General features: G+C 43.8%; 1 protein-coding gene across 2 annotated transcripts; it reads left to right on the top strand.

Moving 5' to 3' along the window:
• Positions 1-1,604: 1,604 nt before the first annotated feature.
• On the top strand, positions 1,605-26,226 carry MFSD6 (major facilitator superfamily domain containing 6). 2 transcript variants are annotated; one of them, XM_042874742.1, is made up of 7 exons: positions 1,605-1,672; positions 6,686-8,276; positions 13,851-13,948; positions 18,901-19,062; positions 19,641-19,739; positions 21,478-21,758; positions 24,048-26,226. In XM_042874742.1, the coding sequence occupies exons 2-7, from the start codon at positions 6,739-6,741 to the stop codon at positions 24,219-24,221; spliced, it is 2,352 nt and encodes a 783-aa protein (XP_042730676.1). In that variant the 5' UTR covers positions 1,605-1,672; positions 6,686-6,738; the 3' UTR covers positions 24,222-26,226. The 2 variants fall into 2 exon arrangements, with proteins under 2 accessions (XP_042730676.1, XP_042730677.1); XM_042874743.1 differs by lacking the exon at positions 1,605-1,672 and adding an exon at positions 2,089-2,107.
• Positions 26,227-26,754: the final 528 nt, after the last annotated feature.

The following is a 26,754-nucleotide window of genomic DNA, read 5'->3' as shown; positions in this document are numbered from 1 at the left end:
GCACAGCATAGAATCATAGAATCTGTAGAGTTGGAAGGCACCTCTGAAGGCCAGCTAGTCCAGCTGCCCTGCAATGAACAGGGATACCACAGCTCGATCAGGTTGCCCAGGACCTGATCCAGCCTCACATCGAGTTATTTTGTTCATGTTTTGTGCAGAATATTAAAGGTCTGATTGAAATGAAAGCTCTCCCGTTGTCTGCTGTGTGCTCTGGAACAAGTCCTAGCAGCACAGATCTCACCTTCAGCTTATCTTTCTGATCTGACTGCTGTGAAGTATCTTTGTTTATTTCTTTTTTTGGCCCGCAGTTAAAAGCTGCTGAAGGACAGTTGAATATTTGGTGTCAGCCGGAAATTCCTGATTTCAAAACACAGCCTTTGTTCATGAAAGAAACCAACCAAGAAACTTTACTATAAATTAAAATATGAACTCCTAGAAACCATTTCCTTATGGGGCTCAGGTACTTTACCTTTGCCATTACTGCAAAATATCAGCTGCATATATCATACTGACGGCGTCAGATGGTTTTACATAAAAATTTTGTCTGTGCTGTGCTGCATTTGCTTTATTTTTGCTCTATCCCACGAAACAAGTCAGCTGCTTCCAGAGTCAGCTGACACCAAGTCCTTCCCAAGCAAAGCCTACTGTTAGCAGTGTGCAGCTCCAGCGATAGTTGTTGGTAATTTTATCCTATTTTTTTTATAACTACTTTGCTATATGTTTTTCAGTTTAATTGGGATTTTGCTTTATAGCCTTGTAAAACAACGAGGTGTTTGTAACTATTTAGTGGCAGACTCACCGTGATGGGGCACATGGGTTGAAATCTGTAAAACATAAAATAAGCTTGTAACCAAAAGCCCATGCAGAAATCCACAGCAATTCTTTCTGTTTCATTGAGAAGCTGTGGGTTCATAATACCGAGCTTCCTAGATGGGGCATATTGGCGTGATATAAAGCAGTGTTTTTGAATATTCCAGTGTCCCGTGGTAAAGTATGAATTTGTTGGTATTTGTTATAGAAAAAACTTTGGCTGGCTGTTGTTCTTCTCATTCTGTAGCACGTTTCTAAACAACATTTCATGGTGTTTTAGAGCTTGATCTCCTGGGGAAAAATCAGATAATCTTTTAACTGACTTTGCTGTAATTCTACAATGATTTTATACTTTATACTAGTGAGTGTTTTAATAGAAAAGCTTGTACTTTATGTGACTTAAAACTGTATTTCTTCTTCTCTGAGCTCTCTTTGGCCAGAAATGCATAGGCTTTCGAGGAAAAAAAAAAAAAAGTTAGGTGCAATTTAGTGCAATGCAGCAATTTCTCCATTTCTGCTAATCCTCATTTTTATAGCTGACAGCACGGAGCAGGGGCTGTCTGAGCAAGCGTCACAACTTCCGACGGGCCGCAGTCCAGACCTTCACGCAGCCTCAGGGAAACAAATCGCCGCGCCAAGCTCCCTTACTCTCGGCTCCGCTCGCTCGTCCCCCGGCGCTTCCCGGGCCGGAGGCGGTGCCGGCCGGCTCCTCCCTCCCGCAGCGCCCCTGCGCGCCGGCGGCGGCCCAGTGTCGGCGGGGCCGGCTGGGGGGGGCGGGCCTGGTGCGCGGAGCCGCCGCCCGCAGCAGCCGCAGTACGATGGTGCCGGGCCGGCGCCCCCCGCGCAGCCGCCTCCGGGCGAGGTGAGTCGGCGCGGGGCCGGGCGGCGGGTAAGCGGGCGCTCGACGTCGGGCCTTCGCCTCGCCCACCGCTTCTCTCCGCGCCGAGCGCCGCTGGGCTGCGTGCCCCCGGCCTCCTGCGTGACCGCCTCCCGCTCGGGCATCTCCGCACCGCTCCGCCCGGCCGTCGATATCGCTGTCGCTGTCCGAGTCTTCCAGCCCGCGCTGTGCCGGGCTTTGCGGGAGGCAGCGCCGTGCTGTCGTTAAAGCGGTGGGAAGGCGGCCGTGCGGGAGGAGCGCTGCGTGCGGCATCCCGGCGCGCCCTGGCGCTCGGGCCGGCGGTGCGGAGCCGTGGCGGCGGGCGGCTCGGGGGGGCTGTGCCGCGGGAAGCGCTGCCGGCCGCGCGAACGCTCGCGCGTCTCGGGAACGGCTCGCTTTATTCAGCGTTGCGTTACCGAGGTACGCGGGGTCTTGTTGTCCTCTGCTATTAGAGAAAGCCGTTGTCGGGTGTTGGCTGGCGAGCTCGGTTATTGCTTAGATTTGTTTACTGGGTGTAAACGAGCAGCGGGTAAAGGGACTTCCGTGTGACTGCGTGTGCTCTGACGGCCTTCGGGGCACGGAGGGAGAGCGAAACAATCCCCTTCCGAAGGGCGGTGCTGCTCACGGCAGGCGGCGGCCCCGGCGCGGCCCGAGCGGCTCGTAGGAACGAAGCCACGCAGGTGAGAGAGCTGCGTTGCTCACGGGTGGAGCTGGTGCCACGGCACTGCGCGGCCTTAATTTCATCTGGCTAAACCTGCCACAGCGCTCTGTAGTCTGGGCTGGGTGTTGTTGTGCCTCGGGTGCCCTGGGCCATACGGCTGGCTGTCGTGGAAGGCACCTGGGTGCTGGCTACCGGTGTCCAGCTGCAGCCGTTGCCAGCAAGCTGGAGCTGGGAGCATGCTGCTGAAAGTGAACAGGTTTTAAAATCATACACTTAATAGTCTAGTTATTGGTATTAGTGATGTGCATAGTTGCTATTACTGCTTTTCTTTCACTGCTTAGTGTTATGTGAAGAGTTTCCTACTCTATGCATCCCAATTGGCACACATAAAATGGAAAACAGGGCTAGGAAAGCAGGAGTCCTGAGATATGAGTTTGATGGTTCTGCTTTCACAGACCAGGCTGACAGCAGGCTTATCTTCTTTAATGCTATTGCCACCACTGTTGTATCCACTTAGCAACTTCAGACCTATTATAAAGTGCATTAAACCTACTATAAACCTGCTCTTGCCATACTCAGACATACTTGAGTCTCTCAGTCTAATTTGACAAAGCGTGTCAAAGCATGAGGGGTTTCATGTGCATACTGAGAGGAGGAAAATACCTGCATAGACCAAAACACAAAGCACGCGCCTGGTAAGGAACACAAAGTAACTTCAAGAGTTAAACACTACAGAATGAGGTGGTTTCACTTCTTGGAAATGCTAATTGTGGTAGGTAATGTTAGATGCACTCACTTCACACCTGCAACATTTCTCAGCAGTGCAGAATTGATTCACCCTGAGCCCTAGCTCTGGTGTTATGAATTCAGAAGGCAGGCGCTGGGATGGGGCAGCAGGAGGAATGGCCCTGGGAGAGCAGGAAGGGGCTGCTGTGTGGTATCCCCTGGAGCCTGGAGTACAGGGGGGGAGTGGGACACAATGCCTGAGTAGTGAAGGATGGACTCTCTTGACTCTTCTGTCACAATATAAGTTGTGTGCATTACTTTCTCCTTTTGGGCGTGAGATGATGGCACTGGGCTGCTCTGTCAGGGTAGAACTTACTTGGAAATGGAAGATGTGATCTGTCATGTTTGTGACAGCCCTGTAGGCCTGCTGTATGCAGGATTGAATGCTGAGAGATGCCAGGCACGTGTGGCTTTGGTGCAGAGGTGCTGTGTTTGGGATCAGTGTGGGGACAGGGCTGAGGAGGAGGTGCAGTACCAGGGTGCAGTGCTGTGGCTGCTGCTGCGTGGCCACAACGGAGGTGAGTTTGCTGTGGAAGGCAGATTGTTTGTAAGTTTCCTTCTAGCATGGAAGCTGTGAAGCAAATGTTAATTAGCAACTTGAATAAACCTTCATTGCACTTCTTAATAAGATACGTGTTTTCTTTTTATGAGATTTGTTTGCAGATGGTCATAGGAGAGCTTGTGCAGTTTCCCAAGTTTACAACAAACTCAGTTTTCTACTCAGGTAAAGTGAGGTGAGAAGCTTTCCCCCATGGCTGGCTTTGCTTTATTTGTACAGGCAAACAGCACTCCAGCCTGCTCTGTTCTTCCAGCTGTGTGTTGCTGGGAGGTCAGTTGCTGCTTTGGAACTCTGCCCTTGGAGAGTTTTTGGAGGCAGTATGGATATAGCCTGCTTTCCAGGTGCTGGATGGATTGAAGCTACTCTTGACTGTCCGCGTTCTGATGAACTGAGGTGTGGCTGATGAATTGTTTTAATTCAGTACACGTTCAAACCCTGACTATGGGGCTGTTAGGAATTTTGCTTTGAGAATCCTAACTATAATGTAATTATCAAATCTTAACGGATTGAATATTGGTGCTGAATGAAGCTTTATTCACAGTACTCTTCCATCCCAAATCTTAACTTTCTGTTGGTTGGCAGATGGAGTTGTCATGCTGTGTTTTTAACCCTGTAACTCTGCTGTGGTGTTTCCCCGTGAGGATTTGTTTCCTCAGCCAGATGTGCTGGTCAGCACTGAGTCAGGGCAAAGCTGTTGGTTTGGTTGCTTTCTTTCTCCATGTTTTTGGGACGAATAGCTCCAGAGTGTGGAGTATGCTGTAGTATCCTGACAGCCTTTGACCCCAAACTTCGTGCTTCATTCTGCCTTGACCAAGTTAGAATTCCTGTTCATGCCAAAATCATTGTTTACTTTATCAGCCTTTTCTTCTTGCTGCTGTTCTCTGCTGCTTTCAGCTTGCTGGTAGCACTGTCTTCTGTCCTCTTGCTGTGTTGTGAATCAGAAAATGTTTTTGCAAAGTGAAGCTGTAGTATTTGAAGACTGTGGTTAAAATAACAGGCAGACACCTTGCTGATTCATAAAAGACCTTTATTTTTTGCCACCTGATTGATTTTGCTGCGCATTCAATCCCTGTCTGGCTGGGGTTTTTTTTGATCAAGAGAAGGAAAGCCAGACAGATTAGTAAGGTTTCTGGGGATTTTCAGTAACAATGCCACTTTGCTGGCTCTCTCATTTCCAGTTGCTTATTTTTAGAATTTAAAAATTCACAAAATAAAATCACTTTCAAAACCTGTCTCCCAAACAAACTACTGATCAAAACATTAAGGAATGCCATATGGCTTCTACCAGTCTTGGTGCTGTTGTATTTCTGAAGAGTATGTTCTGTGTTATTAATAATATTCAGTGAAACACTCTCAGGATGGGAAAATATTTACTGAAGTGATTACGAAATATACTTTTCATAGCATTCTTATTTAGATGCTCTAGTCAGCATGCTAGCAGTGCTGGGTTCATCCTGGCACACAACAGGTCAGAAGAGGATGGATGTTATGGCTCTTGAAGTCAGGAGGAGTGGAAGAAGACCAGCAATATTATCAGTGCAACTTAAGAAATGGTTGTCCCGTTCCAATACAAAAGGGAAGCTGATTTAACAACCAGATCAAATACAAATTGCTTTAAAAGTCTCTAGTATAGTTGACACGGAATCAGGTGGTTTTGAGTTTATACATTCGGAAATGGATGGCTGTTGAGTTCACATGAAGGTAATTCCAATTTGTGCTTGGAAAGAAGCTGTCTTGTTATCCAGGTGGTTAAGAGGGAGTGTGCTTTTGTCATGGGGTCCGCAGGAGGAAATTTGTTCTGAATAAAGGAATGCTGTAAAGCTTTGGTGCAGCTGGTAAGCAAGCTGCTGCAGGCAGGTGAGCATATACTGCTTTGCTCAGGGCAGGAACAGCTCTCTGTCCTCTGCTTCCTCCCCTTGCTGTAAGTGGAGCTCTGCGCAGTTCTGGAGGTTTTGTTGTCAAAACAAGGCAAGGCTTAAAGAAAATAAAAGCACAGATAATGGCTGATGTTATTTACTCATTAGAAGGACTTGTTTTGTGCATAGAGAGCCTGAAATGCAAGCAGGTTGAGCTAAAAGCCCACAGTCCTTCCAAGTGTCAGGTGGAAGTGGCTGGCTGAACTGGGAATTACAGGAACTAATAATGCTGCTGCTGGGTTTTGGTGGGGAAGAGCAAGGCAATGTATTTCCACATTTGACTGTGCTAGCAACTTAAATAGAACGTTCTGTCTAATGTGTTGCCACGTTGTTTGTTTATTTTAAATCAGAAGTCTCTGAAGTTTTTCTAGGGCAACTGGAGGAAAAAAGCATTCTGTGTATGCACGGGCATTGCTTTGATTAACTTCTGACCTTCAACACGTGAATATTTACAGTTCCAAGTTTTGTATGTAACCTTTTTTGCCTAAGTGAAACCAGAGATCCTTGTAGATAATATCCCATACAAATGGCATTGAAATGTGAGGAGCAGAAACCTTGGGGAAGTTTGGAATCTTAGTGGTGGTATTTTTACACTTGTGTGATGCTGAACTGTGTAAGGTTGAGAGTATTTTAATGGGCTGTTGCTTTAGAGGTGTCTGAGGCTTGTTCTGTCAACTGTTGGGCCAGATGCAGCTTGGATCAGCAGGAAATACTGAATTTAATATCTGTGTGAATGTAAGCCTCTTTTCTGTTATTAGCCTTTCATTTCATAGGGAAATTAAAATAGCACTTAATTGCCACAGTAACTTTGAATATATAAAGTATTCTGTCTCCTAAGCATGAAAGAGAATATGCTGGGAGAACAAGCAGTCACAGCACTGGTCATAAAACACGTTTTTCTTGATGCTACTGTGTACCAATAATCGAGGCAAATGGCCTTCCCTGCTCTAATACTGCCTTTATTGCTTAGGGAAGTCACTTCAAGGAAAAAAAGTAAAAAAAGAATCCATGTTTGTCCTTGATGACTGACGTAGCAGACCTGTTCCTTCATCATGTTGTGTTTTATTTGCTTGCAGGGTAGCCCTGGTTCCTTGAGAGCACACAGAGTATTGGATGCTTGTGGTAAGCCATGGCAGCTGATGATAAGGTTGCCATTTTAACCGATGATGAAGAAGAACAGAAGAGAAAATATGTGCTTGCTGATCCTTTCAATGGCATTTCTAAGGATCAAGACTTGCATCCCCAGAATGAATCCCCTTCAACAGAGACAACCACTGTCCCAGATGAAGAGCTAGACTGGTTAGAAAAGCACTGCGTCAAAATCAACAACGATCTTCTGATCTCAAAGGTCTTCTATTTTTTCTTCTATTCTGCATATGGCTCTCTCTACCCCTTGCTCCCTGTGTATTACAAGCAGCTGGGTATGTCACCCAGTCAGAGCGGACTTCTGGTGGGCATCAGGTACTTTATTGAGTTCTGCAGTGCTCCCTTCTGGGGAGTGGTAGCGGATCGCTTCAAGAAAGGGAAGATTGTCCTTCTCTTCTCACTTTTATGCTGGGTTTTATTTAACCTAGGGATTGGATTTGTTAGACCAGCCACCTTAAGATGCGTACCAAAGGGCCTTCCCCCAGCACATCCCACCAATGCAAGCAGCCTTTTAACTACCATTTCACAAAACGCCTCCGTGTCATCTGCACTAACAGCCGTGAGTACTGCGTCCCCAAAAGTTCGTGGGAAGAGAGACCTGCTCACTTCCAGGCCAGTCACGTTGGGAGCTACAGGGACTGCTACTCCTGAAGTAACATTTCTGTTACCTACGCGGAGCGGTGATGTGGAGTTGGAAAACAGTACTCATTTTATTTTGAAAAACACCACTGTCACCACCTCACTGGGGAACGTGACCCCAAGCACCACCCCATCTGCCACCACCACCAAGCTGTTACCTTCTGACCAAGCCATGCTGGTTTATGATCAGCAAGAAGTAGAAGCCATCTTCCTGCTCATTCTGCTGGTTGTCATCATAGGAGAATTTTTCAGTGCTTCCTCTGTCACTATTGTGGACACGGTAACTCTGCAGTACCTCGGCAAGCACCGGGATCGGTACGGACTGCAGCGTATGTGGGGGTCTCTGGGCTGGGGGCTGGCCATGCTCTCTGTGGGAATCGGCATCGACTATACCCATATAGAAGTTGCCATTGAAGGTCAAGGATGTAAAGCTCCTGAATACAAGAACTACAGAATAGTCTTCATTGTTTTTGGTGTTCTGATGACAATGGCATTAATTGTGGCCACCCAGTTTCGATTTCATTATACGCACTTCAAGCAAGATGAAAATAAGAAAAAAGAGGTGGAAATACCACAGGTGGACAGAAATGCCTCCAACGAATCCTCTGACAACACTCCTACAACCAGTATGAGCCAATCACAGTCTTTCAGTTTTTGGGACCTAATTAAACTGCTGTGTAGTATCCAGTATGGCTCGGTGCTCTTTGTGGCGTGGTTCATGGGCTTTGGGTATGGCTTTGTGTTCACCTTTCTCTACTGGCACTTGGAAGATTTGAACGGCACCACCACTCTCTTTGGAGTCTGCTCTGTGCTCAGTCATGTGTCCGAGCTGACTGCCTACTTCTTCAGCCACAAACTGATTGAGTTGGTTGGTCATATCAGGTAAGGAGATGTTAGCTGCCATTAAAGAACTATATATGAGTAAATTTTTAAAAAGTTAAATTTTAAGCCCGGCCTACTGATAAAAAGTGAAATTCAAATGAAATCTTTTATTTTAAAGTCCTGCTCAGTTACATAGATGCCTCATGGAGGTGTTTTTATTATTATTTTAGGAGCTGTAAATGTTCTGCAGAGCTTCCTTAGCATTTCAGTTGCATGTTAGCGCGTGTGTTATTCGTGGCACCTGTAACCTTTTGTAGACATTTCCTTGCTCTCTGATGGGGAACTCTCTTAGAGATCACGATGGATTGCCTCCTACTCAAGGATTGTCTGTTCTGAAATATAATTGTACAGTTTCTTCCTGTGAGTAGCAGCGTTCTAACCTCCTGCTTAGCTCACTTCTCCCTGCGGGGCAGCCTTTGCCCCCAACAGTAGCCTGCATAGGTGTTACTTGCCTGCTGAGAGGGGAGGAGGATCGGATGAAGCAGTGAGGTGAGCACCTGCTGTGTGCTTGCACTTGTGATCAGGCTCAGGGTGTTGGCAGAATGAGGTTGCAGCTTGGTAGTGTTGCTTACAAGTTCAGTTCCTTGCTCTCTTCCGGTAGTCGCAACTGCATGTGTTAGCTACTGAAATGAGATAGTTCCTCACTTTTTTTTTTTTTTTTGCCAGGTTGAAGTGAAATTGGTTACTTCTAGCGTGTAATAATGAACATTGTATCTCTCTCAATTCACAAGTTACTTAGTTTCTGTATATTCGAAGTCCCTTTTCTTTAAAAACAAACAAACAAACAAAAAAACATTAGAGGAGGAAAGGCAGTGGTGAATCTGAGCTGATGAAGTCATAAAAGTTGTTTTTGTATGTGCTTAGTGCAAGCGAGTACAGATAGATCATCTCTGTGTTGTTAGCATGTCTTTTCCAGTGGCCCTTTTGTAATCACAGTCATTGAGATGTCTTGTGTAAGCTGATGGTGCTGGTTTTTTACACTCTGCTCTGTGTTTTTGCTCTTTGCTTTTTTCTCTTTTCATTTGCTCTTATAGGGTTGAGCTTCTTTGATTAATTTCATCTCTACTCAAAATGTTTGAGATACTTAGCATGGTAACTTGAGAGTTTACTCAATAAATGTTTTTTTGTTGTTGTTGTTGTTCCTTCCTTTAAACTGAGGCGTTTAAAGTTAAGGAGTTTTATCTTTACTTTGAGTCAGTTGTTTAATTTCTGAATATAAGAACAATTAGCTTGAGAGAATGTGACCCTTTGTGTGCAAAGACTGGAGGAAGGATATGGTGATGGAGGGGTGGTGAGATGAGATCACTATCATGATAGCTAAGGATAGCTTTGGATATATTTGTTCCGTTTATGTTGTTGTAGTGTGAAATTTAGGCTGGAACTTCAACTAGAGAAAGAAGAAAATCCAAAAGAACGAGTTTTATACAAGCCTACAAGAGAGGCTTGTAAATAAGATGACATAAAAAGGTAGGGAGGGGGATAACAGCCCCAATGGACTTTAAAGGGAAAGATGATGTACAGGGTTAACTGTTCTTCATTTTTCCTTTGTGCTAGTAAGCCTATGAAACCAAGATTGGATCAGTGTGAAATTGTTAAAATACTGGCTTGTATTTGCAGTGATACAACATTCTGTATAATTATACTTGGGAAAAGCACATTAGTCATATTTTATCATTATCTAATGCTTACTCATATTTAGTCATCGCAGTTGGAGAAGTCTCTTTCAAGGTGTCCTTTTATTTTTAACTAAACTTGAAATCATAATATCATTAAGGTTGGAAAAGATCACTGAGATCTTCTAGTCCAATCAGCCCATCACCACCACGTTTCTCAGTGCTGCTTCTCCATGTTTCTTGAACACCTCCAGGAACAGTGACTCTATCACCTCCCTGGGCAGCCTGTTCCAGTGCCTCATCACTTTTCTTGAGAAGAAATGCTTCCTAACATCCAACCCGAACCTCTCATGACACAACTTAAGGCTGTACCTCTTGTCCTTTCGTTAGTTAGCTGGGGAAAGAGGCCAACCCCACCTTGCTATAACTTTTCAGTGTCTGTAGAGAGTGATGAAGTCTCCCTTGAGCCTCTTCCAGACTGAGCAATCCCAGTCCCTCAGCTACTTCTTGTAAGACTTGTGTTCCAGACCCTTCACAGCTTTGTTGCTGTTCTTGGGCACACGAAGCCATTGATAGTTCTGTGTATGTCTGTTGCTGCTGTTCTTTCTAGTACTAATAAGAAAAATAGTCTTCAGCTGCACGTCCTTCTCAGAACCACCTGAGCCATAAGCATTCAGGATGCATATCTTTTCTTTCCCCTAGTGCCTTAGAATTCCTTGTTTGTCATTTTGGCATCCAAGAAGTTACATGGTTAGAGCAATTCTGATGTAAGGTCTTGTAGGAAATAACAATCCACAGCAAGCTGTGAATATTTCACAGAGTATTTCAGTTATATTAGCGGTGGCTTGACTTCTCTTTTTGGTAGGATGACTCAAGTGCTAAGGTTGTTTCACTTTCTGTTGGTTTATGTCAGTCAATTAAAAATAATATATATGCACGCTTTCTCTTGAGTTGCTAGAATGATAGGTGTGGACAATCTTTCTGCAGTATTTCTTAGAACAGTATCATTCAATCTTGCCTTCCTGTCCTAATTCTTTGAAGACAGGCAGGGGTAGCAAAGTTGCTTGCGCTGTCACAGAGACAGAAGTGTTCTTGGTAGAACTGAAATAAAATGAACTTCACACCCGTGATGGATATAAACTCAGTTTTCATTTTCTAACTTTGTGAAGCTTTCTGTGTCTACCACTATATGTGTTAGCAGATCAGCTGCTCCCCGCATTCTTGAATCACAGAATCCTTAGAGTTGGAAGGGACCTTTGAAGGCCATCTTGTCCAGCTTCCCCATGATGAACGGGGACATCCCCAGCTGGATCAGATCGCTCAGATTGCGGTTTCACGGGTTGCTGTAACTACTGCTGAAGTTGTTGTCCAGGCATTTTAAACATGACCATACTGAACAAATGATACAGTGGCTGATACAGTGCCTTATTTCTGTCTCCATTAGCTTTCCTGTTGACACACATAGGCACTGCATGTGGGCGCATGTTACGCATGCAGCTGATGCTTCCAGCAGTGCATTAGCAGGTGACTGGGTGGACCTGGAGTCATGACAGCCAGTAGTGTAGCTAGAAAGCTGTTCTGGGGTTGTATGTGTTTGAGAGGTGGAAGGAAGAGAGGTTTTTTCGCTTTGCCTCCAGCCAACCTCCACGAAACAGAGTGCAAGAAGCGTGGTGAAGGGCATCCATTCTTTGAGAGGATATGGGTAGAGAAAGCACACAGAACTGGTTATCAAATATTTAGAAAGCACTGCTGAGTGGCATCCTGTGTAGGAGCACTCAGGGCTGCTGCTGAGTTTAGGAGGAGGATGTTAACCTCTGAAAATAACCTCCTTGAGGTTGGGCTTGAGTGTGTTTGTCTGACCATAATTCCAGCATGTGAGTCTTGATGGGCAGCAGAGCCTGCTAGTTGTGGCTGCTAACAGCTTAGACTCTCCACGCAAATATAGATCCAGTGCTTTAAATGTTTGACCTGCAAATTGAATATGCTGTCTCTGTGGATACTGCAAATAAGGTTCGTGAGAATTGCCAGTTTACGTTATCCATTTAGGTCTCATAAAAAGCCTAAGTGGTTATTGTAAGCAATTTTGAGCAGATTCCATAAATACACACAGGTTCCCATGTGATGTGCCCCTCCAAAAGTATAATTAGAGAAATCTTCTTACAAGTAACTGTAATTTACCTGCAACTCCATCTGTATTCTAATAAATTAAAAGGTAGAATGTAATTAACTTGCTCTTCTGAAACTCTTGGTTCAGATTTGGCTCTATGTGTAACACTATGGGAAAAGCACAGGTAGCTGGGTGTGCTGGTGGTGCTGGTGAAAGGACGGAGCAGGCCTGTTCTCACCACCGATCTGGCCATTGCAGAACTTCTTGGGAGGAAAGGAAGAAACTTCTTGCTGGGCTGGCAAAGTGGTTGGTAGATAGAAGTGAAAATAAGATGGCAGGAAGCTGTCTTAAACAGAGAGCTGGGGGCATCTGTGCTGCTGGTGTGGAGAAACAGGTGTAGGAGATGGTGCCTTCATGTCCCCAGGTGTGCAGCACCCTGGGTCCTACTGCAAGAGGAAGGAAGAAGGGAGCCTGCAAACCCCTTAGCGTTGTTTACCTTCTGTAGTGTGACTATACATCATGGTTACATGAAGCTGGGGCTATGAGGACTGCTATTGGCACAGAGGACATGAGTTGAAGGGAGAGGTGAAATTTGTGCTGAGTGGCGTGCGGACAAGTTGCAGTATCTGAAATGTGCACAACTTACTGAAAGTAAGCCATACTGTCTTTGCAAATTTGTGTTGTTGCAAAAGGCTCAGATCCATCTTTGTAATTTTGAATCTTTTTGATACAGCTGACACAATGGAAGTGATGGCACTGGTATTGTAGCTGTCAACACGTTTATTTGGAGACCTCCGGTGTTGTCAAGATGCTGCAGTTCTATGATTGCATCTCTCCAGATTTTTCAGTGGCTCTGTACCATTGAATTTAAACTCATTGTGCATTTGTGGAACAACTAATTAAGCGCTGGCACAAGGAGTATCAGTGCTTATGAGTTAATCAGTGCTTATGAATTAATTGCCAATTGCATTTAGATCACTTGGGCCAAACCTGGAGCCAATCAAGAAACTATGTTTAGGGATTTACTGAGGTTGCAGTCGTCTTTTTTTCCCAAGATAAATCCTGTATTGAGTGGAGTCGGTCAGAAATGTAGCTGAATATGCAACCTGGAAGCTAAATCTGGAAACTGGAAGGGAGAAGTCCTCAGATTCAATGGGTAATGCACTGTGAAAAATAGCCTCTGTCCTTCATTGTTTAAGAGCTGTAACAAGAGCTTTTATGGTGTTTTTTTTTGTTTTTTTCCTTTTTCATCCCTTCACTCAGAGATGCAGCATCTGCTGCTTTTCAACAGGATGGTTAAGTTTTATCCTGAGGCATGTTGTTACAAACCATATTGCTTCTGTGGGATGTGTTTTTAGAGGAGTTCTGAGCAATTTGTAGATACTGGGACTATAAACTTGTATTAATTGGGGTAAAATTAATTTGTCTAATGCAAACCTGCACCAGGCTTTTGTTAAAATGCAATAATTAGTCTCTGAATGAGTTGTAAACAGGATTGTTAGGAAGGGATGCTGAATGTGCTCAGAAATGGTCTTTCTGAAATAGAACTCCATGCAGAGCGCGGCATGAAGCTGCAGGACATTGAAGCCCTGTGTCTCTGCTGACTCTCCTGGTGTTTTTCCCATTAGGAGTTTGAAGAGTCTTAACTTGAGTGTTGTTTTGATTACGTGTTTGGGGTAAGCAAGAGGAGAGTTCCCATGCAGGTGCAGGACTCAAAGAAGTTGTGTTGAGCAAGTGCTTCAGACTTGTAAAACCTCCCTGTGCCATTGATTACTGAAGCAGCAAGGATACTGTAACAAACCAGAAATGGAAAGTGGAAACTGCTTTGACTTCTCTTTTCCTTCATTCATCCAGAGTGCTCTATATTGGTCTTGCCTGCAATACTGCCCGCTACATTTACATCTCCTATCTGGAAAATGCTTGGACGGTTCTCCCGATGGAAGTACTTCAAGGTAAGATAGTGCATTCGTGGCCTTTTGGTTTGAGCTCCTGTGCTTATGTTTACTTTTCACCCAAATTGTAATTTTAAAGTAAAAATGTGGCGCTTCTCTCTCCGTTCTTCCTGTGACTACAAGTATCCCAGGCAGCACAGGTTTATAAAACTTTGCTGTTTATCTCGGGAAGTGCTTGACGTCAGAAGGGTGGGTTTGTGTTTGTGTGCTGTTGGCTCTTGATTCAAGCAGATCTGTGCAGGGCCAACACACCCTCTAGCTAAACAATGAGAGGGAAGGTGAGCTGGGTGCACACCTTCTGCAGATCCTGTTTGGTGATGAGCAGCAACTTCGTTGCATGCAGAAGGTTGCAGTATGTAAAAGATGCAGAGGGAAAAGATGAAAAAGGACAAGAACCCACCGGGTCATTCTGTCTCTGTTCAGTTATTCTGCAGCCGTTTTTCAGGGGCACTGTTTGATCAGTGTTTCAGACTATTGAATTTTCTTAATGGCTGGAGAGGAATTTCTTGCAGTAGCTTTGTGAGTGCTAAAAGAGCTCCTTTAAGGTCACTGCCCGTTAGCAGACGTAATGGGAAGGACGGAGGTCTGGTCTGTGCAAAGTAAGTCGAGCCCTGTTTGCAAGTCTCATCCTCAAACAAGTTTGTAAGGCCTTCATTACAGTGTTGAAATATACATTGCTCTCACTTGTGTCTTATGACATTTCTTCCTGTCTTTGTGTCAGGTACCACTCCTCAAAACCAAGAAAAATCTGAACTATTTTCCTTTCTGTTCTGTTAGTACAGGAGGAATACTGAGCTGTTTGTGTCCGTAGGCCTGCCAGAGAATGGCTGATTGAAATGCAGGGAGTGTTTTCCTTGCCTTTAAAAATAACACAGCTGTCTGTGTTAAAGCCAGTATTGTGATTTCATACCATGCTGCTTGGAAGATCTTCCGCACGTTTTACTTAGAAGCTTTATTTTGTGTGTAGCACGATTTGAGCTTGCAGTATCTTTTTCTGCTATATATACAGAAATCTTTTTCTGTGAAAATTTAACTTAATTGAGGTGTCATTGGTGAGTGTAGATTCCTACTGACACCGAAATAAATTTGCATCCTGTCTCCTTCTCTGCCTGCCACCAAGACCTAATCTGCTGTAAGAGTAAGCTTCTGAATTTTGATACAAAAATCCCCCAAACCACAACAATTGAACCATTGCCTCCCTGTCACACTAAGTGTTGAGATGTGTTTATGTGACCAAGAGCACGAAGAATGTGTATGTGCTTTAGTTCCTCCTTGAACATCAGCGGGAAGCAAACGATGAATACAGAGGTTTGGATGTTACTGTGTAAGTAAAGCTGTTTTAAAGATGCTTGAACTCCAAATACAGAGGAAGAGCTTGTGTCTCAGTCCAAAGGTTGTGCCTGGAAGCATCGAGGCTGAAAAAGTAGTTTCTTTACCTTTGCAACTTGTTTTTATTCTACTGAAATTCCAGGTTGTTTTGTTTATCATGTGGGTTTGTTTTTACAGCAAGGCTGCAAGGGAGCTATTCTGTTTCTTTTGTGCTGTAATCCAGAGTAATGTGAAATTTACCCAAGAAAAAGAGAAGTCCCTGCAAAATAGTACTTCCTTACACATTTATCTGCCAGCTCTTATTTCTGTCCAGCCACTGGTGAATCATGTACCCTTGGGTTCATTCTGCTTTTTTTAAAAAAAAAAAAAAAAAAAAAAAAAAAAGAAAAAAAAAGAGAGAGATTTGCAGCTATTCACAGCCAGAAAAGAAGAAAGCTGAAAGTAATACACAGAAAAACCAAAACCAGCCCATAACCTCATTGTGTTCCAAGTGCACATCTCAGCCTGCATCTGCCCTGGTGTGTTAGCATCCGTGCAGCCCGCAGGCACAGTATATGTGTACCTATTGCTGACACTGCGCTGCGGCATCCGTTGCCTTGCAGTAATTTCATTCAGCCTTGCTCCATGGTAGAACAAGTTCATCTTTTTGAAGTACACTTGGCTTTTTCTTTTCTTTCCTGCCCATGAATCTCTTCCCCTCCCTGCTCCTACTGGTCTTTCTCTTTGTGACTCATTTGTTCTTCTGCAGCATTTACCACATCCTTTACTTTCTGCATGTGTCATTAGAGCTAAGTGACACCTTCGTGAAGTTTGGTGAGGGAGGAGCTTGAATTTATTACATGAGTTTGTTGACAGAGGTAAGAGTTGTGGTTGCTTTGTGTACTTGAGGGTAGAAGTATTTAAAAGCAAAAAAAGGTTTCATTGTGCAGTGCGTGTGGGTACCACGTGTGCCATGTGACTGCATCAAGTTGGTAGGTTTCTAAGATCCCTTTGTGGAGTCCTAGCAGCAGTCAAACATACCTCTTCCTCCAGGAAGCTGCCAGATTCTGTTTGCTCCAGTACACTCAGCTGAAGGGATGGTAAAGGTCAACAACAGTTTCAGCTGACTCTCAATTTATTTTTCTTCTTAAGAAGCTTCTGAAATACAGGGAGGATTATCCCCATGTGCTGTGCTGAAGGGCATGGAGAGATTTCCAGAAGATGACTCTGCAGACCGCATCTATTGATGGCAGTAAGAGCCATGTGGCATTTCAGTTGCTGTCAGTGTAACTGGGGCAGCAAGGACTCTGCAAGCATGTTACACTCTTGAGCAACAAAGGAGGAGATTTCAGCCCAGCTCTTAAGTCACACTTTGGAATCTGTAGGATTTGTTTGCACATGCACTGTAAGAAAACAAGACCTTAGGCTGAATCTCTAACTGAAAATGTCAAGACGCTCTGGTGGGTAGATACCCACAGTAGGCACAGACCATCAGCCTGAACTTGCAGGAAGTCTTGTTCGTTTTGCAGTTCACAGACCAAGTTTTAATGTATTCACTACCTGCAGCTTATTGTTCACGTTGTTTCAGGGCAATGGTCCAAATTCTCTTTTAACAGCTATGCCAGCCAGCTGAGTTGCACAGCACACCTTTTCTGAAGTACAAAACTACAGTAATAACCTGAAAATGAGTGATTTTCACATGGCTGTAACCCACCCAATTCTAGCAAGTACTGTTCTGGGTGCTGCCTTCTGCAGCAGGTCTCTGTCTGGAGAGCAGATAGCTCGAATCCTGCACTGGCTATGATTAGAAAAGATCCCTCTTGAAATAAATGCTTCTCCCAACATTTTCAGCTGTGGGTTTGTATGGAAGGCACACTGTTTGCTAAACATCATTTTGAGCATAGCAGTGGGGCTGTTGCCCTTGTCCTTGCCAGAGTCTGAATGGTCAAATGGTGGTTAGTGGTTTAAATAAGGACTGTCAAAATGTATTTATTGTTTACAGAAATTGTTAGAAGAAATGTGCTTAGCAGTAATCCAAGCTAACTTCTTTTTGTTGTAAAACCCGTTCCAGAAAGTCACTTTTCTATAATTAATTAACATGAAAAAATCACATTAGTAATGTGCGCACACATGAAAAAAGCCTGTACCTTCAGAGGCCAGTAAGATAAGCTGTTTTAAAGGGGTGGCTTTGTTTTCAGAGGAACTAGAAACTCTGTGTTCTACCTGGATCTCCCTGCAGAGGTGAAACTATCCACAGTGGTGCTGGTTAAGTACAGCCTTTTGTTTGCAGACAAACATGGAGGTTTCGTGCCTCGTGGTTCAAGTAATTTCTGGTGTGGTTTTGATTTGTCTGGCTTTATAACTTGATTTACTCTTGAATAGCTGGTAAAACAGAATGTTTTAGATTAATTGTAAAACACACTGTTTGTAAGACGTACGCTTGTTATCTGTACTGCATTAGCTCTGCTTTGTTATTGGGGCTTTTCTCCACTCCCTGTGTGAGTCTGTATTAAAGAAAGATTGGTATTTAGTGGGTCTTAAATTCAAAGCTTTTTCCGTGGAAAGCTTGTGAGGTTCAAAGCCTTGAACTGTAAATGGTCGGGTAAAATACATTCATCCTAATGTCAACCTTTTATTTTTCAACCAGACGATGTGCTGTCTCCCAGGCCATCTCCACAATTTATAAAAAGGGCCCTTCTGTACTCTGCTGTCTTCTAAACAGTTAACTTATTGCAGACCCCAAAACTGTGACATTTTTCTTGAGATTTGGAATGAACAGAAGCTCTGCAGCTTCTTGGACATCCAACAGACCTGAATGGTATCAGGTTCATAGGCTAGCAGTAATGTACAGCTAAGCAAAATCTAAGTTGCTGTGCAAGTATATTACAAACTAATGCATTGCCTTGCTCTGAAGAGCCCCCAACCTAAATGCAGAGTTAATTCCTGAGTGTCCAACTGTTCTTCAGTAAGTTGAGTGCAGAGGACAGAAACATGTTGACTGAGTCATCAGTTGTGCCGACACGTTTTATTAAAGTGAGGCAGCAGAGCTTAGGCATCGGTAAGCTGTGATTACTATTTTTAATACCACTGAAATAAGAATAAATATTCCCACTCATTCTGAGGGTGGCAAAATAGTTCAGGCTTATTTAACGTGTGATGCTCCAGGACTGTTTTGCTTTTCCAACTTCTCAGTGTAGCTTTTTCCTGTCCCTTCCTCCCCGCTGCCCAGACAGCCAGCAGGCAGATGGCAGAGACAGGGCTCCAGCTGCAGCTTCTTCTTACACCTTGGTGGCTCAGTGGCTTTCTGCTTAGCTCTCCTTCTGGGAAGAAGAAGACTGTGTGTAACCCTGAATCTGCAGGCCCAGAGGGGGTGAGGAGTCTGGCAGAGAGATGTTCAAGGCACTTCAGTGTTCCCGAGGCCCATCTCTTAAACACGGTCATCTGAGAGGGAGAAAGAGCCATTGGCAGCCTCTGCAGAACAAGGAGCCCTTGCATCTCTGTGCAGATTGCTTGCCAGCAGTGCATCACCAGCACTCCATCGGTGCTTTGCAGGCAGTGGGCAGGGAGGGGCTCTTCTAGCTTCCCCTAGCAGCCCAGTGGTGTGCAGGGGACCCCGTCCTTTTCACCGTGTTCCCTCTCTCCAGGTGTCACGCATGCAGCCATATGGGCGGCCTGTATCTCCTACCTGAGTGCAGCAGTGCCCCCGGAGCTGAGGACGTCGGCCCAGGGCATCCTGCAGGGCCTGCACCTGGGCCTGGGTAGAGGATGCGGGGCAATGGTTGGAGGAGTTTTGGTCAACTACTTTGGTAAGCAATAAACGCACTGACAAATTTTGTTGTACTTAGTGAAATTCTGGTTTTATCGGGCTACTGGCTTACAATGTACTGATGCTTAAAGTCTTGTTGCATTTCAAAGAGCAATATGCTTTTTGTAACTTGCGGAGTCCTAGAAGTGCTCAGGCTGGCAGGGCCTGCAGGATATCTCCAGTCCTGGCCCCTGTTCGTAGCAAGGCCAGCACTGAGTTCAGAGCAGGTTGCTTACAGCCTCATTCTGTCGTTGTAGATGCATTAAATTGTATGTTATGCCTGGCTATTTTTAGTGTTGTGTGGGCAAGCCTACAACCTGATCCTTAAGACAAAGGAATCCTTTGTGAGAAACTAGGCTGATACTTTGCAGCCTTGGGTGAACAAATGAGAATCTAAGTATTCTGTTAAAAGGCCTTTGCAAAACTTCTTAAAGAAGGAAGGGGGGAAGAAAAAATAATATGGTGAGCTTCTAAAAGTCTATGTGGGTCAACAGATACTCGGAGTGTGTAATGCTGATTCATCCTGTATCATTTTCCTAATTAAATAGATTCTCAATTTAAAAAAATCTATCATTACAGGTCCTGCTGCCACATTCAGAGGAATAGGAATGGCTTGTTTAGTGATTCTTCTTCTGTTCGCGCTGATCCAGTGGCTGTTGGTTCCTGATGAAGAAGAAGGTAAATATTCCTGTTGCTAAAATAGATCACTAAGAGATGAAAGGGGAATCTCCAAAGATAATTCCCTGCACCGATGATTTTGTTTGGTGTCCTTACTGAGATCTTGATTGAATAGTTTGATTTGGAATGAGAAATCTTTTCCTCAGCAGTGAAAGAAATTGAGGTGTGCTGCTTCTGTAAGAAGTGCAGCATTGAGTGCTTGGTTATCTACAGGAGGAAGGCATAACGTATTTTACTTCCTGGATGCTCTCTTAGTTCTGGGGATATCCTAGGTTAATCTTAATGGATGTAGTAAGTCATGTCTCTTGCATCAGTCCCCTAAGACTGCCATCTCAATGTTGCATACTCTCATATGTTACTGGTCCAAGTGACCTCTGCCAGAAATTGTAGAGATGGCTTCAGAGGACTGCAGCTTTTGTAGTTGTGTCTGTACTGTTCTGGTTTCAGAGGAATCTTCCCACACGTGGAACTTGAATTTTTTTATCTCTACCTTTGACAAAAGAAAAACTTAATGCAAAGTTGAGGATTTGTAGTTCTTATAAAGGCAAGAGAACTGTGGCGTGATTCAGAAATGTTGTGAGTTGTTAAACTGCTTTTTACCCAAACGTGACTTTGCAGTGTGAGTTTTTTGTAGGAAATAAAACTTACCTTCCTTTAGCTGGAGTGTTAAATGACTTGTTCTCGAGTAGATATAAAATTGCCTGGGCTGAGGTATTCAAATATTTATTCACTTTTATTCAAATGATAATGAGGAAAATGGAAAGATAGAAAGAAGGGTATTTGCTGTTTCAGTTTCCCATCAAGATCTAGTTAATTACTCATGAAACAACAGAATAATGGTTTCATCCTGATGGCCTATTCTGTCGTTTGTTTCAGTCTTTGGTTTTCATTTAATATGTGTTCTCCCCATATTAAGAGTGGATATTTTAATTTTAAGTATGCCAGTAATTAGGTCAATTTTTAGCAGTACCAGTTGGAGGAATAAAACTGAGTGTGTGGTTAAGTGTGTGCAGGATTGGCCTCTTTGTTTCTGCTCTAGTAGGGGACATCCAGCCATTGTTTAAAATACCCAGTGCTATCTAGGAGTCTGTGAACAAAATTTAGCTTTATCTTTTTGAAAAGAAGAGCTTTTTAATTGGTGAAATACTTGGATAGAATATTTTCTCAGCACGTATGATGTGTTTTTTACAGACTCTCAGACAACGTACAGCTATTACTTAAAATATCCAATAGTTTCTAACTATCTGCATGATTACTTTTTCTTTCTAAACACTCTGCCTCTTCAGGATTGTGAGACTCACTGTGTAGGGTCACAATAGTCATTTTATTATGGTATTTCAAGGAAGTAATGAGTACTGTTTCAGATTATGAGATGACCATAGGTGTGAATATCTGCTGAGATTGACACTTTACATCTTCTAAATGTCCAGGTACCATATTTCTAATAGCTGGCAGGGAACAAATGGACTGCTTCGTGCTCACCAGCCCCTCCTGCAGCCAGCTTGAAATCTCTCTGCAGCTGCAGAGCAGCTTTGCTTGTAGGGACAGCATCCAGTCGCTAATTAGGTTGCGGTGTGTCTGGCTCCTGGCTAGCTGTTCCTGTGCTGGGCTTTCAGCACAGTGATAAGAACACTGATAGCACAGTCACTGCGTGCTTTGTCTGCTTCATGGTTGTTTTTTCTTTTTTTTTTTAATGCTTATTGGATCTAACTGGTGATTACTTTGTTTTAAACTCCAGAAAAGACAATGCTGGCAGAAAGGATCCCAGTGCCTTCCAGTCCTGTTCCCATAGCAACTATTGACCTTGTACAACAGCAGTCAGAAGATGTCATGCCTCGGACTGAGCCCAGGCTGCCTCTGAAGAAAACGAAACACCAGGAGGAACAGGAGGATGTGAACAAGCCTGCCTGGGGTGTCAGCTCTTCTCCTTGGGTCACCTTAGCTTATGCTATCTACCAGATAAAGGAGATGGTTAAGCTATCCAAAACCTATCCTATGCCTGAGAATCAGCCATTGCAGGTAATTTTCTGTTGCACAGGAAATTCTCGTGTACTGGGAGGTGCTTGAAATCTTTTATAGCTGGGGAAATCTATTAGTACGTGGCAAGTATTCTCTGTCAGTGTATAACAAATTCAGAGCTGGGAAACAATAGGTGAACAACTGTATGAATTAGTGTTGTTGTATTACAGCAGGAGTAACTGTTTTTGCATATATCATCTTCCTGAAGATAGGAGAGGGAGACATGGAGCAAGACTATTTCTCAGGCTCAGATATACTTGAGTTCCTATGAGTTTACATTTGTTTTCATATTAGCTGGAATGTGCAGGTTTTGCATTTGCAAAGTTTACAAAGTGACAACTAAACATGAAGTCTTAGAACTAATTAGGAGAGAGTGAAACACCTTACTTTATATTGATTTCTTGGGTGATGCTACCAGATTTCCATGTTGCAGTGGAAATAGGAGTTCCAGACAACTACTGGTGGGATGCAGAGCCTCCAGTTCAGATAAAGTTCATCCCTTCTTTATGTGGAGTTATACCAGATGAGAGCCATTCTGGGACTTAACCTGTCTGATCGGCAGTCCTTTCTTTATACCATTCCCCTTCCATCCAGTCTCACTTAAAATAGATTTGAAAAGTCTCATTAGCAGGGAGTAGGAACTCCAGCTGTCACCTTGTGCTTTGACTGTATAGTCCAGAATGGAGCTGAAGCATGCTGCTTAAGGAAAGCAGGGAGATGTCAGTGCAGGTTTTAGAACAGCATGGGTAATCTGAAAGGCACTGTGTTTACCACTTGGGAAGGAATGGGTGAAATTCCCTCTTACGTACCTGGTGAGAAGAAACACAGAAATGCTTTTTCCACAGTTGTGTCTTCAGAAATGGACAATTTGAGGCATGACAGTGACTCAGCAGAGCAGAGTGTACAGAAGTTTCACTGGGTCAGCTCTCTCCTGCCTTTCTTACTTGTCTTCATTATTGCAAATGTATTCACAGACGAGTTGGCTTTAATTTGTTTGTGTTGGTTGTTTGGGGCTTTTCTGAACTTCCTTGGGTTAAGGAGTGAAGTTTTCTTTGTTGTTTTTTTTTTTTTATGGGGACACCAGAGGTACTGTAGATGTCTGACATGAAAGTAACCTGTGCAGACAAGGCTCTGGTTCACATTGGCAAGCGTCCTCAAGGGTCTTGCCTGGTGTAAGCTGTCTTCACGTAACAGTCAGAGAAGCACAGCAGCAGAGGGTGCATCAATGGGCATGGCAGGGGGAAGCTTTGCACTTGTGTGGTGCCTGAGAGAGACTTGGCTGACACTGCTGGATGCACCTGGCCACCTCACTGAGCTGCGTGAAGCAGCCATACGTGCTGTTGTGCCCACTGAGGCTCACCAGTTGCTTTGTAGAGCGTGGTCTCTTCTTTCTCTTTCCCTCCTGTGAAAATACGGATATAAAATAGTGCTGAATAGTTCTTATTGACTGTGCCAAAATTCAATGCAACTATTGAAAAGGCTGTCCAAATCTCTTATTAAATTTGGTGAATAACTTCCTTAAAAATGCACGTGCAAATAGGTCATTGGGAAAGGTTAACACAAAGAAACTGGAACTAGTGGTGAAAATCCTTTGTCTTGATTTCATTAGGATTTTGGTTCTATCTTTGCCACTGCTCACCTATCCTCCAGGCAAAGGGGTGTTGTTGCCATGTTCTCTATTCTTCAGTGCAAAACAAATATTTATAGATAGTGAGTCATCTTGTAATGTCAAATTCAGTTGTTTCGATCCCAGGGAATGAATGTACCTGGTATTTAAATGTGCTCTCATGCTCCTCAGCGAGGCCTATTTGAATAGGCTGAATGGGAATGTAACATCAGCACTGTAGAAATTTTGCCATCCAGAGAGTCTGCACGGTGTATGGGGGAGGGAAGGAACTATTGAAGCAAGCTATATGTAAGGAGCTTGAAAAAATGTACAGAATTGTTTCATCATAATAATGCTCTTGTCTGAACTTTGAAATCCAGTTAATTGCTTTTTTTTCCCCTCGAAACACAACAAGTTTGTTTTTTGCATGCTTCCTGGGGAAGCGCAGTTAGGAAAAGAGATGGAAGGTAAGCAAACGTCTGCTTGCTGTTAGTGTCATCTGGATTTAAATGCACCACTTTTGCTTTCTTTCTTTCTTTCTTTGATTTGTTACGTTGCGAGCTTTCAAAGTGAGCGCTTTGTGAGTTTCCCAAAGTGCCTGAATGCACTGGGGGGGATCGGCTGGGGGCAGTGCCAGGTGCCTGTACTCACTTTGTGCGTGCAATGGTTTCCCCTCTCTTTAGAAAATCAATGAGAATTGCAGTACGTTGGCCAGCTCGGAAAGGCAACCCTCAACAGTGACAGATTCTGGGCAGTCCAGAAATTGTTCAACACCAACAGCACCATCAGATTCCCAAGTAGATGGCGACCGCCCGGCATCGGATCGTGATGCTCAGCCTGCCGCCGCGGGGCCCTGAGATGCTCTCATCTTACCAAATCCAGTGCATGGAATTCTGCTTCTCACCTGGAAAACGCTGGAGTAGGAGCTCAAAAGTAGGACTTCCTTCATCTTAACGAGCATAATGTGATGCAGTGCAAGTGCTTTTAACTATATAAAAAACAATATTCACATGACTACACGGAGCAACATGAGCAGGGAAGCCAAAAGATTGGAATGCTAGAGGGAAGTGATGTGGTCGGATCTAAATGTAGGAAGAATTCTTGGCTGCTTTGCTAAGGCTTAGTCAAGTGCTATGAGATTTCTTTGCAATCTGTAGAAAAAGGAGAGTTTGCTCATCGCTTGCTGAGGCCAGAGTGCCTGACTTGGTCAGCTATTTATTTTTTGTTTTTCAATTTCTTCATGAATCAAAATGAAAAGACTTTTTAAGAGAGAAACCGAGGTTTCCCTGCTTAGCATATTAAAGATGTTGGATCCAATACATATAGAAGCAGTGTAGAACTGTAAAGATGTCTCAGAAACAGAATAGCTTTTAGCAAGCGTAGCTTCATATTATGGTGATGGAATAAATAAAACATATTCAAAGAATATGTTTTTCAAAGCTAATGTTATCTTGTTTGACATAACAGTTTAGTTCTGTAAAGGAGAGATTTTTGAAGTGGCATTTTAGTGAAGCAGAAGAGCTAGAAGAAGGCTTTTAGAGTGCTTGCAGCCCTTCTTTTGGGCACTGTGTGTGTGTGTGTGTGTGTTTGGGTAACTTTAGGTTTGACGTTGTATTGAGACAACAACCATCTTTGATCAAGATTGCACAACCTGAGATTGATCGAGGTTTCAGTGGGCACACTGGTTTTCTTTTTTATTATTTATTTCATCATCTGTACAATGGTTTATTTAATGAAGTGTAGTTACTGTGCTTATTTATTAAGAAGACAGCAAGCTTTAAGTGCCTGGGGAAGGGGGGACGGGCGGGGAGAATCACCTAATAATCATAATGATTAGAATTTCAGGGGCAAAGTTGTTGATGCAGAAATGAAGTAGAGAGATTCTCAGGACGAAGCGTACGTAACTAAATTGCAGGAATTTACTTTGCCCATTGTTGAGACACTGGAAGACTCTGGATTGTTCTGTCATACTGTTCACTAATAGCCACAGCCAGCTTCCTGGCTGGTGCGTGGTGAAAGCTGCTGCTGAAGGGAGATCCTTGGGCTCGAGGAGGAGCCAGGTGTTCAGTCAGGATAGTGTTTTGGCCCCTTGGCTTACACCCACAGCTTGTTGTTGGGAGATACTGAGCACTCAGCTTCTGCAGGACTCGAGTAGGTACTGCTCAGCCCTCTGTGAAGATGTCAGTGTCAGCCTTCCAAGGGATGGCGCGTGCTCCTGGACTGTGTGGCCTGCGCAGCGATGCAGGGGCAAGCAGCATGGGGTTAGGGGAGAGGAGGATGGCAGCAGCTGAGCAGGAAAAGGGCATACACAGCTTCATCTGCTTTGACATCCACTTAGCTGAGGGGTCTCCTGTAGCTGTGCTTTAGCTGTGCTTGTAGAACAACCTGTGTTCTGCTTGGGACCAACACCATAGAAAATGAACATCGATGACTAGCCACTAATTACTTTTTTTGCACTTGAACTTACATGTACTGTACTCACGTCAATCCTCATGACTTGTCTAAGTGTCCTTTAAAATCAGAGATGTATTTATTGTATGTTTGTATAACTTGGGGGAGAACTAAAGGACTGAACAGGCGACAGGACAGAGGGATGCTAAAAACCATCTTGAGACAAAGCAACCATTTGTTGAGTTCATGCTGTACGGTGTTACCTCAGCTTCTACTGCATAGCACCTGGATTGTGAGGTGAAGAGCTTGTACACTGTGTTTACACTTTGGAATTGTTTCTTTGAAATGCCTGCTCTTTTTGGAATTGTATAGTTGTTCTGTGTTGCAAAATGGACATGTACACTGGGTTTTGATATTTGTGAAACTGTAAAAACTGTGGTAAGAAATATAAAATACCCATAATGTATTTAATAGCATCAGTTTGAACTTTTATTATGTGTGTTTGTGTTGTGGTACTGCAGTGAACATAACCAGCAGCACAGAAGATAACTCAGTGAGAATTAACTCCTCTAGGTTTGTTCCTTGGAGGAAAGCAAACCTGGAACCTGGGAACTACAGTCTTTCCTGTGATAAAGTCAGATTGCAGGCGTAAATTTCCTTCAGTGGGGTGAGGAGAATGTAAGGGGTACACATAGGTGTGCATCATAAATAGGGTGATATGGAAGTGGGCAAGACTTGAGGAGCAAAAGTCTGAGCTGGTTATGCTGGTCACCCAGCAGTTTGGAGATAGAGGCTCCTGAGGGCAGGCTGTGCCAGGCTGTATGGAAACATTTCTGTTTCGGTCAACTACACGTATTTGTAGTAATACATCTGTTCTGTATGGTGGTGCCCTTGCCTGGAATCTATTTTATTTAGACATAGGAAAGTTCAGTTTTTTACTGTGTCAGCTGCTTCATTTGTATGCATACAAAAGCTGTGACAAAGAGAGATCTTTGGGAC

Source organism: Lagopus leucura, unplaced genomic scaffold (assembly GCF_019238085.1).
Source record: "Lagopus leucura isolate 7727_CA_CO unplaced genomic scaffold, USGS_WTPT01 Super-Scaffold_100012, whole genome shotgun sequence".
Lineage (NCBI taxonomy): Eukaryota > Metazoa > Chordata > Aves > Galliformes > Phasianidae > Lagopus > Lagopus leucura.
This window is presented reverse-complemented; position numbering and strand designations above follow the sequence as displayed.

Excerpts from the sequence above, each read along its gene's own strand:
- MFSD6 (XM_042874742.1), top strand. The coding sequence starts at position 6,739 with ATGGCAGCTGATGATAAGGTTGCCATTTTAACCGATGATGAAGAAGAA. Across the intron at positions 8,277-13,850 it reads GAGTTGGTTGGTCATATCAG|AGTGCTCTATATTGGTCTTG; the intron begins GTAAGGAGATGT and ends TCATTCATCCAG. Across the intron at positions 19,063-19,640 it reads AGTTTTGGTCAACTACTTTG|GTCCTGCTGCCACATTCAGA; the intron begins GTAAGCAATAAA and ends CTATCATTACAG.